Source organism: Solanum dulcamara, chromosome 1 (genome assembly GCF_947179165.1).
Source record: "Solanum dulcamara chromosome 1, daSolDulc1.2, whole genome shotgun sequence".
Lineage (NCBI taxonomy): Eukaryota > Viridiplantae > Streptophyta > Magnoliopsida > Solanales > Solanaceae > Solanum > Solanum dulcamara.
Window position 1 is genome coordinate 37,093,694 of NC_077237.1, and position 15,541 is coordinate 37,109,234.

Here is a 15,541-nt window from a genome sequence, read left to right on the forward strand (position 1 = left end):
TGACAGACCAGGCTAAGCTAGCTGCAAATGTTCGACAGAATCAGTTAGCTACCCAACAGTTAGAAAAATAGCTTGGGCAATTGGCAAGCGCACAAAGTTCTCGCCAACAAGAAGGTTTACCAGGTAACACTGACCCAAACCCCAAATAGGTACATGCTGTGAGTACCCGAAGTGGTCACCCACTCACTAAACTAGCTCCTAAAGCCAAATCAGCAGAGGTAAGAGAAAAGGAACAAGCTAGAGAAGAAGGTGAACCCAGCGGTACCAAGGAAATTGAGGAACCAAAGACAAAATATCCTCCTCCTTTCCCATAAAAGTTTAAAAAGAAGAAAGAAGAGGAGTGTTTTGCGAAGTTTATAGCTTTGTTGAAACATGTGCAAATTAATTTGCTTTTGATTGATGTTTTATAGGGAATTCCAAAATATGCTAAATTCATCAAGAATATTGTGGCCAATAAAAGCAAGTTAGCGGAATTTGCAATAGTGGCGCTCACTGAAAAGTGTAGTTCAAGAATCTTGAACAAAAGCAAGCTTCCAGCTAAACTAAAAGATCTAGGTAGTTTCACGGTGCAGGTAACCATTGGTAAATATAGTAATGCCAGAAGTTTCTGTGATCTAGGTGCTAGTATTAACTTGATGCCTAGATCTATGCTAAAAAATTAGGCCTGGGAGAACTTAAAGCAACCACTATTTTGCTACAGTTAGCTGATCATTCTGTAGCTAAACCTGATGGTATCATTGAGGATGTTTTGGTACAAGTAGGATCTCTTATTTTCCCTATCAATTTTGTTGTTTTAGATTTTGAGCCTGACCCCGATGTTCCTTTCATCTTGGAACGCCCGTTCTTGGCAATAGAGGGGCACTTATTGATGTAGCTGCAGGTAGATTGACTATGAGAGCACACGACAAAGTGAAAGTGTTTGATGTATATCATGCACTGAAGTTACCTGCAATCTATGAAGAGCTGTCTGCTGTAACGATCATCGATGAGGAAGTCTCAGCTCATTGCACTGTAGGAAGCGATCCATTAGAAAAAGTTGTGATGGGTCACGATATTGAAGAGGACATGGAAGCCAAAAGGTTAGCCACTGTGCTGGACATGCAAAATATAAGCATGTGGAAGAAAGATGTAGAGCCTCTGAACAGAGAATTAGGGCCTTCACCAAAGACTTCTCTGGAAGAATCCCCTAAATTGGAGTTGAAACAATTACCAGCACATCTCAGGTATGTTTTCCTTGGAGTAAATAATACCTTACCGATAATTCTTTCATCTGCTTTGTCTGAAGTATGCCTTAAGTCGTAAATCCTTTGCCTTTACTTCTTTAGTTAAGAGCCATGAATGTTTGTTTTAAACTTGGTTTGTATCGTTCAGTTGTTGCTAACTTGCAAGTCAAGCCAATATTACTTGAACAGGTGAAAGAAGCTGAGAAGCTCGTAAGATTGACCAAAGAAGTTCAAAATGAGGAAACACTTGATTTTACATTAAAGGAGGATGGTGTCTTGTTTTACGAAAATAGGTTATGCATTCTTAATGATGACTAATTAAGGAGAGAAATCTTGAATGAAGCACATGCTTCACCATATGCAATGTATCCTGGAGGTATGAAGATGTATCAAACCATCAAAGAATACTATTGGTGGAGTGGTATGAAGAAAGACATAGCAGATTTCATCTCAAAATGTTTGGTGTATAAACAGATAAAGGTAGAACATCAAGTTCTAGTTGGTTTGCTACAACCCTTGTTGCTACCAGAATGGAAATGGGAGAGAATAACTATGGACTTTATTTCTGGACTTCCTCGCACTCAAAGAAATCTTGATGCAATATGGGTGATAATGGATAGACTAACAAAGAGTGCTCACTTCTTGGCAGTCAGAATGGATTACCCACTTGAGCATTTAGTAGAATTGTACATTAATGAGATTGTAAGACTACATGGGATCCCTATTTCTATTGTATCTAATCGAGACCTAAGGTTCACATCTAGATTTTGGGGTAGCTTACAGGAAGCCTTGTGTACTAAGTTAAAGTTTAGCACTTTGTTCCATCCCCCAAAAAATGGACGGTTAGAAAGAGTGATTCAAATTTTGGAGGATATGCTTTGAGCTTGCATTATTGAGTTTGAGGATAGTTAGGACAAATACTTGGCCTTGATAGAGTTTGCTTACAATAATAGCTACCAAGCGAGTATTGGGATGCCTCCCTATGAAGCCTTATAAGGAAGGAAATATCGGACCCCTCTTTGTTGGAGTGAAGTTGGGGAAAAAAAACTTATTGCTCCTAAAATTGTGCAACAAATGGAAAACAAGGTAAAAGTGATCAATGATTGTTTAAAGATTGCCTCTAATAGACAAAACTCATACACTGACCTTAAAAGGCATGATATTGAGCATCAAGTTGGCAATAAAGTAATCTTAAAGGTGTCTCCATGGAAAAAGATTATGAGATTTGGCCAAAAAGGAAAACTTAGTCCTCGATTTATCGAACCTTATGAGATACTAGAAAAAGTAGAGCCAGTTCCATATAAATTAACTTTGCTTCCTGAATTGGATAAGATCTATAGTGTCTTCCATATTTCCATGCTCAGAAGATATCGTTCTGATCCATCTGATGTTCTTCTAGTTGAATCTATTGAGGTTAATCCAGACTTAATGTACCTATCCTGATCCAAGCTCATGAAATAAAGAAACTTAGAAAAAAGAGAATACCCTTAGTAAAGGTACTTTGGAAGAACCATACTGGAAAAGAAGCCACCAAAGAGCGAGAAGAATACACGAGGATTCAATATCCATACTTGTTTTGAGACTAGAATAAGGTAAATTTCGAGACAAATATTCTTAACGGGGAGAGAGTTGTAACACCCCTAATTAATTAAGATAATATTTCCACTTCAAGATGTTATTTTGATTATTGGATCTAATATTCGCACTTCAAGAGGTTATTTCTTGATTACAAGATCAACTCCTACTTTATAGTTCCTTGACTCAAACTTTGTGACGTGGGAGAACTAAATTTCCTCAAATCCTTATGGTATTATAAAAAAATCCATCGGGGTAGATTGGTAAATTCCCTTGAAACCTAAATATCCTTCTAATAATGAATCAAGGTGCTATAGTTTAGGAGTTGGATAAAAAACTGATACAATTAGGCAATGTAACGTTTACTCTGTTGTCAATGTGAATGGTAATTGACATGCTGTGTTGACATGTATGTAAACTTGAAAGCTTAAGTTGAGGTACAGTCTGAAATTGACAAAAATGAACTTCTAAGTGGCCTCTTCTTGCTCTCAACAGCTTCCTTAAGTTTCCTTCCAAGTGCATATGCCAGAGGAGGTGGAACAGCATTTCCTATTTGCCTGTGCTTGTGCAAAATGTTACCAGCAAATTGGTAGCTGTCTGGGAAACCCTGCAATATATGATATTATGATTATTATTATTATTATTATTATTATAATCCCATCAAATTGTCATGCATTGATGAAAAAACTACACTCAATTTCACTTAAGACTATGCCTCAAACATCTTCAGATATTCTAAAATGTTTGTTAATTTTGAAAGACTTACTTGTGAACGTGCACATTCGCGAACTGTAACAATCCTGTCTTGCTCTGGATGAAAGCACATCCCCACCTTACCCATCGGCTGGGGGTCAGTAATGGAAGTGGGAAAGTTCCCATCCCAATCCAACCTTCCAAAGAGCCCCTTCCACTGGTTGTGCCTCTTAGCAGTGTTAGGCAGGCACCATGGAATCAAATCAACTAGTTGACCATTAGATAGTTTAACCTGCAACACACAACACAAACATCTTATAGACCTACTAAACACTTAAAATCACAAAGCAGATATTATTTCATCAAAGGCACTGGATGATTGCCACAACACCTTTTCATCCTGAAGGTCACGCCAATCAGCTCCTGGCCTCTTGGGGATTCTTTGGCACCTGATTAGGTTAAGCTCATTCATCTCTTTTGAAATGTGATCAGATAATGTTATTGAGCTGCCACGAATTTTTTTTTGGAACCAGGATACTGGGTCACCTTGATACTGCATTGAGAAGAATTGCATAAATAACAAAGGGTGAACCAGGGGGTGACATGATTGGGTAATCTATAGAAATAAAAGCAGCATTGCCCTCTTTCTTCTTCCAAATTCAGAATGTAAAATCCCTACTCAATACACCGTCTTTCCAGTTCTCTAGTCAATTCCTGGAAAAGGGGAAAGGGTTCAAGGAAATTTAAGTTTAGTACCTCTATACAAGTCTTGCATGCCCCATTGCCAACAACAGGAAGATCTCCAATTGTGTCTCTGACAGTAAGTGAACGGAATGGAGCTCCACTAGCAGTACTCCTCACAGCTGCATAGTGTGAAGTTTCAGATAATGTGATTTTTAATTCTGGGACAGCAAAAACATGCATTGGTTCTGGCCATTCTGGAAGAACCTCCTCTGGGGAGGCAGCCCAGATAAATGCTCTCTTCCTAGACTGAGGAACTCCAAACGCTCCAGCTTCAAGGATACCAAACCTAACCTGATCACAAGAAAATTGATGGTCAGTTTTGATAATTAGCAATATACATACATATACATGTGTGTGTGTGTATATATATATATATATAGAGAGAGAGAGAACAATATGTACCTGATAACCCATCTCAAGAAGGGAAGCAACAGTTAAGCGAAATGTTTGTTTTTGGTTGAACGACACAAAATTCCTAACATTCTCCAAGAGAAAGAACTTAGGCCGATAATAATCAGCAAAGGATAAAAATGCCAGAATCATCTCACACTGTACTTTGCTCCAGGTGCTCTGATTAAATCTATTCATTCCAGAAAACCCCTGCAAAAGAAAACACCACTTAAGCTACAAAGTTTACCAAACATCAGGGTAGATATGAAAGAGCTTAACAAACCTGACAAGGAGGGCCTCCATTAATGAAATCAACTTGTCCAGGCAGTGGCAAACTATTCAGTTCATTCTCATCCATTGCTGCAGCTAATTCAGAAGCCTCTGGAGTTGAGATACAGTCATCAGAATCTCCGCACTTCTGCATGACAGCCCTGAATTGAAACCAATATCTGATCATTACTGTTATGTACTTGATATGTTCATAAAGGTAAGAGTAAAGATTGTATACCCAAGGACCAACCTCAAAATCACATTGCAATTATGTATGAACACCTTTGTCTTTGGATGATTAAGTCTAAATGCATCTCCAGCAGGCTCTTCATATTCAATTGCCCAATTTGTATCTGTGACACCTGAAATAATGAAACTTTCAGCAAAAGTTCAAACTGCATCCATTACAACTATGAAAAAGCAGAGAGAAGGAAGTTACCCGAATGCTGCAGTCCCTCAGACAAGCCACCACAACCAGCAAAGATATCTAGTGTGGCCAAACGATTCTGTGGAGACGCTTCATTCAGTTCCCCATCTTCATCCTCTCCTTCTTTTCCCTTCCCCTTCCTCTTCCTAGATGTTGCATCATCTAGCTTAATTTTTGAGAATCTCAGCTTTATCTGAGCTGGTAACTGCTCAAACGAACAATCAACTTATAGACTTCACAAGAGAAATAAAATTCAAAAACAAATAGGGTAGATAAATGAAAGGTAGAATATATTGAACTAAAAGGACTCTGACCAATTGCTGTTAATATAAGAATGCATGAGTATAAATTATGAAATGGGTACCTTTTTAAGGGATCCATTCAATGGATCATACAAATATTCACAAAAGAAAATATGGTCGAAGATGGCAGGGACGTCTTCAGATGAAATATCATACTTCTTCCTCACTTCACATTTACCTTTGATTGTTTCCACAGGAACTGTATGTATTTCCTCACTGTAATAGATCTGGAAAAAGCAGCAACAATCAGAAAGTCGTAAGTGCAGGAAGGTTCACATAGGAAAAAAAAGTAAAATCCCCTAATGGTTACCTAGCTGATTAAAACAAACTTCCTAACATTACATAGTAAAAGAATTATATATTTACAACTCTAACCAGCTATTAGTGTGGAGACAAGTTATAGTATTATGTAGCATATACCTCCCGAATATCAGAAGAGTATGCCTTATCTGAAGATATATCCTCTGGCCTGAAGAATCTCCTGACTTTGACGTTTGTAGAATCTACTTTAGCTTGTTTAGATCCCTTGGGACCAACAATTTCTAGTAATTGACATATTACATAGGCCATCAACCCCACATTTCTTCCAGCTTTGAAGGTGCCACTTCCCCCTCTTTCTGCAGTAAAGTGATCAGGGCTTACATAAACAAAGTCATCAACTGAATACTCAGTCCCCAGATATACAAAACTGGAGTTGGACATATCAAACTTAAAGGATTCCTTTTCCTGATCAGTTCGCTGCAACTCACAGGAGTAGCATAAACCATTACCAAGACCCATCTTATCAAACGGGAGTCTGAAGAAAGCACCTCTTTCAGGGCGATAAAAGCTTTTGCAATAAAATTCAGTTGGCAATCCCTTCCTCTTCCTGTCTTCTGCTTTTGCTCTATCAAGTTTATCAGCATTAGCATTTCTATGCTGGTGTCCCCAAGGCATCATTCTGATATTGACAGCTATACTTTCTTTGACATCTCCTAGTTGCAGATTCATGCAATCATTGATCAAAAATACCTCTCTCTCATTAGCTGCATTTCCAAGTACAGTGTCAGATCCTCGTTGCATCATTCTTCCATGAAGCATTTTGCTACCATCCAATTTTTCAAACATGTATTCAACAAAGTAAATAGAAGGAAGTTCATCTGGTTCATCATGTTCCACTAGAACTGAGTCCCCAACAGCTATCTCATGTCCATGAACTCTAGCCTTTTTAAACAAAAGTTCACCAGAAGCTGTTTTACCTATGGATTCCCTATCCCAGTTTATTTCTTTGCTGTCAGAACGTGACTTAATATGCCTTCTTGTAGAGGAAGGTGTATGAGCTTTCTCTGGAACATCCAAGTTCTCTTCTGGAACATCATCCTCTTCATTTTCCTCCTGCTCATCTGCTTCGTCATCATCCTTCACCTCACAATCAACCACCTCCTTTGACACCTCGGGTGAGTAATTGGAATAGTATTCCCCCCAAATTCTGTTGATTAGCCTTGTTGTAGTAGCCTGCATAGCTTTCCTTTTTACAGATGGTGACATAGATGCCCTAGGATTTAAGTTCTGTTCATGTCTCTGCATCACCTTCTTCTTCTTAATCACCCATTTGGTATGGTGCCTCTCTTCCATTTTCCTTGAGAGACCAATTGCAAATGCACAATTCCTAATGCTTACATCAGGAAATTCAGAAAACTGCTGCAGAATAATTTGCCCGTGTACAACCACATATCTTTCCACAACATCTACATTAGATGATATATAAGCAGGATGGTCTTTCTTGAACTCTGAAACCCTTTTAATAACATCTCCAAAAGAGAGTCTAGCCACACGACTTTGTTCCTTTAACAAAGTAATGATGCTCACTGCCAATCTCGCAGTCTTTATGACTGGTTCGTACCAAGGAGCATACTGTTTCGACGGCTTCCCAAGCCTATACCTGAAGAGAAATAGTATGCATGAGTAAAGCATCTATAAAAAAATCCGCCGAGCAAAAGCACAGAAAGAAAAACAGTCAAGTTTATCAAAATATAAAAAATAGCAGTCCCAGCTATTGGCATATTAAAGGGAAGTACTTGCAAAATAATTCAATCACTCAAAAGGAATTAAGCATAATACCAGGCCATATCAGTCCGAATTGATATAAAGATCATTGATGACCCAAACTCAATCATCCATTCTTTTATTGCACTCAAGTAAATTGGCATTCCATCAATCTCAGCTGATCTAGAACCACCTGAAGAGGAATGATTAGCATCAGTGTCAAAATTGTATCCAGACCCATCATCAGCAGTCATCACTCCAGACCCAAAAATGGTTACATCAATATCAGCACATGCTTTCATTGGCAGGAGCTCTAAAGAAATTAGCCTCGAGTCCGAGTTGTACAATGCCCAATTATGAAGCATACTGCGAGGCAACTCATCAATATGGTATGTATCAACCCCACTATCAAAGACGATATACTCATCAGTCTCTTCATTAGATGTTTTGTAATATGCAGGTAAAGGATAATCACTTGCAATCTCATCCTCATTGATCTTGATGTATATTTTGCTGGATGAGGAAGATGTATTGCGGCCTTTCTTCTGCTTCAAGGAGCGCCAATACTCCTCTTCATGCAACAATTTAGCTAATTTCAGATCTTCGTCTTCTGGCGCTGGACCATTAGCCAAACCAGATTCTTCAATCTTGTCTTTTCCATTGCCTGCTTTTGGGCCAATACGTAGAGCCTTACCAGATGATATAGGCTCTGGTTGTGCAAGTGTTTCCTGCTTACTGCTTTCATCTCTAAGAGAAGCCAGGACAGGTAGCTCAACAAAAAGTTGATCAGTCTTCTTTGATGTATCATCCAGACCAATAAGTTGCTTATAGATGAACCCGCCCTGAGTGACGACGAAGTCCCAGATGGATACACCACCTGAAAAGCATTTTATGCCATTCATCGCTCGGACAACCCCTGCAAGCAACTCGTGAAGGCTTAAATCAGGATTTCCTCCAGATGACTTTGAGAGCTTCTTATAAACCTCAACGCAAGCCGTTGCCTTGGCCAAGAAGTGGTCGTAAAACTTCTTATAACTACCTGAGGGTTTTATACAATCATAATCAGCTGTCTCAGTTGAGATCCATATGACAGGAGTTCCATCTTCATAGCCAGAGATAGCCCATTCTTCAATACGCCCAAAGCCTTCACATCTAATTCCTTTTGCGTTTTCTTTGTCAAGACTGTCCTCAAGTGGTAAAATGAGACCACTGATAAACAGATCATCAACCTCAGACATTCCAAAAGGTTGTGGTATTCCTTCGGAGTTGTGAAATACAAAATCCGTTAATCTTCTACACGGTCGTTCAGAATCTTGCAGACCCGCAGTTAACCTAATAGCCACATCCTCTTCCTCTACACAATGGTCCTTCTTTGTTTCAATGACTGAAGCATTTTTTGATAAATGAACAGATTTCTCTTTAAAATCTGAACAGGCAGCAGCTCGCTTAGGCCTTTTACGTGCAGCAGTGGGATCCTCAATAGTTTCAGAAACAGGCTGTTTCTTTTCCTTCTTGTCAGTTGCAGATGCCTTCCTTTTTGACACAGAATCTTCTTTGCTTTTGTTCTTTTTGTATCCTGATTAATGAGCGAAAAAATAGAGAAGGATAAGCCATAGCAAGAACAAAAATATTTGTGTTATCATTCTCGCAACAAAGACAAAGCACTCTAAGGAAATTTTGTACAGGGTGGACCAGAAGCTTAGAAAGAAGCTTTCTGAACTTCCCTGTGAGATAATCTTTATTGAAAAGCATGAAGTGGAAGTGAACACCAAAAGAAGCAGCAAAATTAAGAAAATGCACCACTCAAAGTTAGGCCAATACACTTAATATCAAACAACATTCATGCACTAGTGTAAGCAAAAAAGGCATAAATGCTAAGGGGAATGATATGCACATGGAAAAACACTACAAGCTTGTGAAATGACCACTCATACAGGGCACATTAAATATTTTCCATTTCAAGAGAGTAGACCATTTTTGCATAAGATTGCTTTGTGGACTCAAAAAGCTGCCAATAGCACACAAGCCACTTCACCATGCAAATTTGTTAAGTTTTTTGATCCACCTTAAGCATTATATCTAAGAAGCCAATACAGAGATGTTGTGCATACAAGTAACACAACAAGCAATACCCTTAAAGCATTTGGACATCACAAAGAAGCAACGATGATATTTATTCTAAATCTCTGAAGGCATCAACTAAGAGACTGGGTTGTGGTTGTCTATGTTTTAGCAATGAGGGTGTGACTATGGTAATCACAAACATAAATTTATTATACTTCTTTTATTTTATTTGTTGATGTTTAACTGGAGAAAAAGTTTAGGATGTGGAATAGCTTTATGAATTATATTAGTGGTAGTGGAAGAACATTTTAAGTTGTGGCTAAAATACTAGTTTGATAAACATCACATCATGAGTTTAGAATTTGAATGGTTAAATGAATTTGAAACCTTGAAAGTTGAAAAAGTTCTACAGAATAACTGAAAAACAAATCATTGGGATGGCGTCAATGGTGTCAAGGATTTTAGTATTTTCTAAATATGAAGAATGCCGTGTCAATTGAAACAGATGGATTCTATGCAATGATGAGGATTTTTAGACTAAAGATAAGGTTACAGATTTATAGAACTCAAACATATATAACAAGAAAAACACTGTCATATCCTCAAGGACCATAGCATAAATACAAAAACTCAGCAAATAATGCTACCAAATTAAATACACATGGTGAATGATCTCTGCTAGAATATACAACCAATATATGTAATGTATACAAACAATGCCAAAATAGATTACCAGCCATGAGATGGTAATAGTTGAGGAGAAACCTCTTCTTGCAACTAAATAAGCTATTAAGGGTTAGCCAAACAGGAATACAATAGATTATGGACAGTTCATTAGGATAATTCTGTCAACTATAGTACGAACAAATTGAGATGAGATTGATTCAGGAAGAATTCTCAGTGGGCGTTGTTGGTGAGACTGAACCACAATTACTTCACTGGATTATCGAGTTGGAAAGTATGTTCTTCTTTGAATGAATTTGGTATAAGTTAAGTGGAAATAGTTTTTAGAAAGAAAAAAAAATTGACAACCCATAACTAGGAAACATTAACAATTAGGTTGAAATGGTAGAGGCAAGTGGGCACGCAGCAAAAACACTGGCAGTTTAACCAACTCAAATTCATTTAAATGCAACTATATGTCCTCGGTTATAGTTTCTGCAGTTTAAGGTGGATTTAATAGTTGACCTGACCAATATTAGACAAATGTCCATTTCAAGATCCCCAAATGAGAAACATACTTAGTCTTACCAACACTACTCCAACAGTTCATGAACCAAACTAAATCTTACCAATACACTCTATGCAGAGAGAATAATTATGGATTTACTTAACCATACAAGCCTTCTAGTAAGTCTTCCTACCACCCACCTCCAACTTGTTTCAACTAAACATGCATTCATAATAAAGGGCCGTTGATGCTCAAATTAGAGGATCGATCCCCACAATGTATTGTCCAGCCTAGACACGCATGAGGAAGATTCTCTGGAAAGTAGAAAGAGGAGCCAAGACCCTCATCTTTTGTCATTGTGCATACACCAACAGGGTCCCCACATAGGACTTAGTAAGCAACACATGGTCCGTCATCCCATAAAGAAAAAATTTATTACTGTCAAATTAAGAAACCAATCCCCACAAGGTATTGTCCCTTTTGCACATTGGTGTGGCAGATTTTGTCCTTAAAAGGAGCCTCGTGAGGTAAAGAGGGGAGGGAGCTTATAAATTGTACAAGGCCCTAATCTTTGGTCGATGTGGGACAAGGTCCCATACACCAATAATGCCAAAACATCAGAACGTAGAGTTCAAGCTTCAGTTATATACAAGTAAACATCAAACATTTGACAGAAGATCCGAGAAGCATCATTTTCCAGAGACGACAAAACTGTACACCTGACCTCTTGGACGTGTGTATTCTAACATCATTCAAAGGTCACAAAGAACTATGTTGAATTAAACTTTCCCTTTATTACCAAAAGACATGCGACTCAAATGCAACCAGAAGGTTTCCAAATAAAATCGCACATTGAGAGCAAGCTCATAAATGCAATTACTCATACTAGAAAATAGTAACTTTTGAAATTAAATACTTTGAGCGAACACGTACCTCAACTCTATGGCGGCAAAATGAGACACTACAAACACTAACATTACTAATCATTCCACTAGTCAAGGGAAAACCTATGCAGTTAGTGTTGAGTGCTCCCATCAACCCTCACAATTATTATAGTTAGACAGAAAATATTGAAAAGAAGATACAATGTACTATTAGTACCCATAAATAAAAATATCTGATGGGTGCTTTGGTTCTGAACCAAAAAGTTAGCCACACAGCACGTGAGAAGCAGCGAGGGTTTGATTCTCTTTCGTGAAAAAATTCTTTACAAAAAATCTTGACTTGTTTCATACTTCAAACTATAAGGCCAACACTGTTTTTCTTATTTCTTTTCAACCTTGACATTTTGCTGACTGCCTGACCATTTCTTTTATATTTCATTTTCACTTTTTCTATCTCCTATATTTCATTCATAAGGACAAAAAACTTAAGCATCCAGAATATTTACTATGCAGCTCAATGATGCTATTATTCATTATTTTCAGTGTATGAAAAGCGGATGAATCTTGGGAGCCGATTAATTTGAACATAATTTTTTTCCTTGTTTTTCAAAAAGCCAAAAAACAAAACTTGATTATATAGCAAATGTATACATGATTGCCATTTCTTCACAGAAGGAAATAGATAAATAAAAAGGGAAAGCAAAAAACATAAATCAAAATTACCAGCATCGGTATCCGGCTTATCCAACGCCACCAGAGAACCCATTTCGGAAGATCTCAAACCTGCTGACTAAAAGCAACCCCTACTGGATCTCTTTTTATCAACTCTCGATTTATGATATTCGCTACCTCAATATCTCCGTCAAGTTACTACCCTAGCACACATACTATCATATTATTATTATAATAATAATAATAATAATAGTTTTCACTACTATTCACTGCCTATTTATTCAATGTATTGGGTGGGAAAAAAGTGAAGAGGCGGGAATGAATTGGCGCCACTTCGAAATTTTTTGTGTTCCAAATCCCAAAATAGGAAAAAATATGAGCTTCCGCTTTTAATTATGTACATACACAAAATCCAAGTTAGTATAAAATAAATAGCAACACTACTTTTTTTCTCTTGGGATGATTTTATATAGTTTCTTTTTGTGTATTATAATTTTTTTTAAAAAACAAATAATGAGTCTTATTAATGACAAAAGAGACTTTAATATTTTTTTATCCTTTTATAGGAGAGAAATCTTAAAGCACATTATGAATCAATGATATATATTTAGTTATTTAGTTAAGAAAAATTTAATTGAATAGAAAAAAGTGATCCTCTGTATCCAATACTTCTTCTACTATAATGTATTTTTTCCATTCCCTGCAATTAGAACAAGCAATTTTATAATTCATAAATTGCAACTACTATTTAAATAGCACATTGAACTGACATGATTGTATGAAATTCAAGCGACATAAGATGAAGTGCATGCTTTATAACGTTCAACTATGCCTCATAAAATGATGTGTAGACGATAGTATGCAATATTTTAACTCAATTAGGAATTAGGGTCGATCTCATATGCAATGGACGAATAGAAGTCACCCTATAATGTGTTCAAACCACTAGTGATTTGTGCATTGATACAATTGCAATAAAAGTAAATTGGGGTTTCTTTTAATGTAAACAATGATTTGTGTAAATTTAACGATTAATTCAATCAATTGAACGCAACTTAATGGAATGAGAGTTGTATGCAAGTAGTAAGGATCCTAGGACTGTGCTAGCATGGATTATAATCACGTGATTGGGTAATTAACCTTGCTTAAATCAATTGATAATCCTTGGGTAAGGTAGATTATAGGTATCATTGATTATTTTTCAATCGATCAACAAAATTCATATGGATTTTCACAAACTCAAATGTGTAATAAATACAAAATAATCTATTGCTCTGATTTAGCCAAACTATATCTAGATTCAACTATTAACCGAATAAGATCGAGTCATTGAATTAAATTCTCTTACTCTTATCTTCTTTTATAAGCAAAATAAGAGAACTAAAGTAAATTAGAGTTTGCAACCTCTAATTATAGATGAAGACATGAAGAAACGGCTAAACTCAATTCAAATCAACATATAAAAAGTCATTAATTAATTTCCAATCACAAATTAGAATCCACACATCACACACCCTTAAGAATTGGGGTTTAGCTAGACATAACTAAAGAAAAGGTAAGATTACCAAGTTCCTTAGTTCGATTGTCTAAGATTGAATTTGCACTCCAAAGGTAGATAATTCAAGAATTCTCCTCCAAACATAGCTACTTCTTCCATAAGCCTTTTCGAAATTTCAAAAGTCACAAAAAATATTCTAAAATCTAAAAAATATATATTTTACGTCACAAAAATTATTTATATCTAAGGAAAAATCATTTACAAAATTATCATCGACGCCACTTTGTCTATTTTGATCAGGCTCGCCAAAGAGTTCGACAATTCACTGAATTCATCTTCCACTCTACCGTTTTGTCTTGTGCTTTTGATTTTTTCTTCTAACGACTGTAAAGTTAGTCAATGGACTGTTGCTTTATCAAACAACCTTGACGATACGCTTAGTAGAAACATATGACACCTATCATTGATGCATATGAGTGGTTGCATCTGTTAACTTTGGCGAGTCTTAGGTAGTTTGGTGATGTACCAAACTCCTTAGGTGATGGAGTTTTTTGACTTCGTTCTTTTCTTTCATCTTTTGACCTCTTTTCCCTCTTTTTGATGCTTAAGTGCATTTATGACTTTGAAACTTGAAATACAAGTAAACTTCACTAGAAATAGTACTAATTGATAGTAAGGACGTTGTTTTCATATCGAAAATAGGCTAAATGAGTCGTAAAATCTCAATTCATCAACACTCTTAACTTAAACTTTTGCTTATCTTCAAGCAAAATATTATACGCTGAGTTGAACAACGATATCGACAAGTATTACTTCTTGAGAGCTTGCATGCATGCTGTTATTTTTTTGCTCAGCCTTATCCAGATGATTTTAAAAATCATTAGTTTAAATTGAGATGATCACACACTAAAATTATGAACTACGGGCTTCAAGCCTTGACTAACCATTACTAATCCATGCATGTGCTCACAATACCAACCAAGATTCAACAAAGTGCTTGAAAAATTCAACTCAAGTTCCCTCACATAAAATAAATACACTTCATTCTCACAAAGCAATCAATTGTAATCATAAAGGGGTCACATGAATCACTCACACTCACAAAGATGATCAAATGCATGCATACTAATTCATAGGCTTGCCTATATCTTCTATCAAATCATGATGAGACATGCTAGATAACAGATCACCAAGGACTTTTATCGGCTTATAGTGTAGGCAAAGGACATGGTAGGGTATAATTTGGTTAAAGTGACACTACCTTCTTGAGGCATACATGAGTCATACTTTCCTCTTCACCTTTTTACTCACTCCACTAGACAATTCTTGAACGAGTGAAAGTTTCTTTTTGGATGCCTGATGAATTGATATTTTATCAACTTATTTAGCTCTTAAGCGTGAAGCATTGCCTCGTTTTAATATCATTTAGAATGATCTTATACCTTCGTTCTCTTATATTTAAATCCATGAGGTAATTTTTTCTAAGACATTTAGTTAATATCTATAAATCGATACCCCATCAAATGTACACCCCTAGTTTCTCTAATCTTGTAAAATCAATAATTGTGCTACACATTGTGATTTACAATTTGAAAATTGATTA

At 36.6% G+C, this 15,541-nt stretch overlaps 1 protein-coding gene across 1 annotated transcript; it reads right to left on the reverse strand.

Annotated features, from left to right (window-relative positions):
• Positions 1-2,852: 2,852 nt before the first annotated feature.
• LOC129880516 (DNA (cytosine-5)-methyltransferase 1B-like) lies at positions 2,853-12,784 on the reverse strand. Its single transcript, XM_055954956.1, has 12 exons — positions 12,492-12,784; positions 7,725-9,225; positions 6,045-7,545; positions 5,687-5,851; positions 5,335-5,527; positions 5,146-5,257; positions 4,909-5,056; positions 4,638-4,835; positions 4,248-4,526; positions 3,883-4,044; positions 3,565-3,783; positions 2,853-3,405 (listed from the first exon to the last, which is right to left on the reverse strand). The coding sequence occupies exons 1-12, from the start codon at positions 12,532-12,534 to the stop codon at positions 3,226-3,228; spliced, it is 4,701 nt and encodes a 1,566-aa protein (XP_055810931.1). The 5' UTR covers positions 12,535-12,784; the 3' UTR covers positions 2,853-3,225.
• Positions 12,785-15,541: the final 2,757 nt, after the last annotated feature.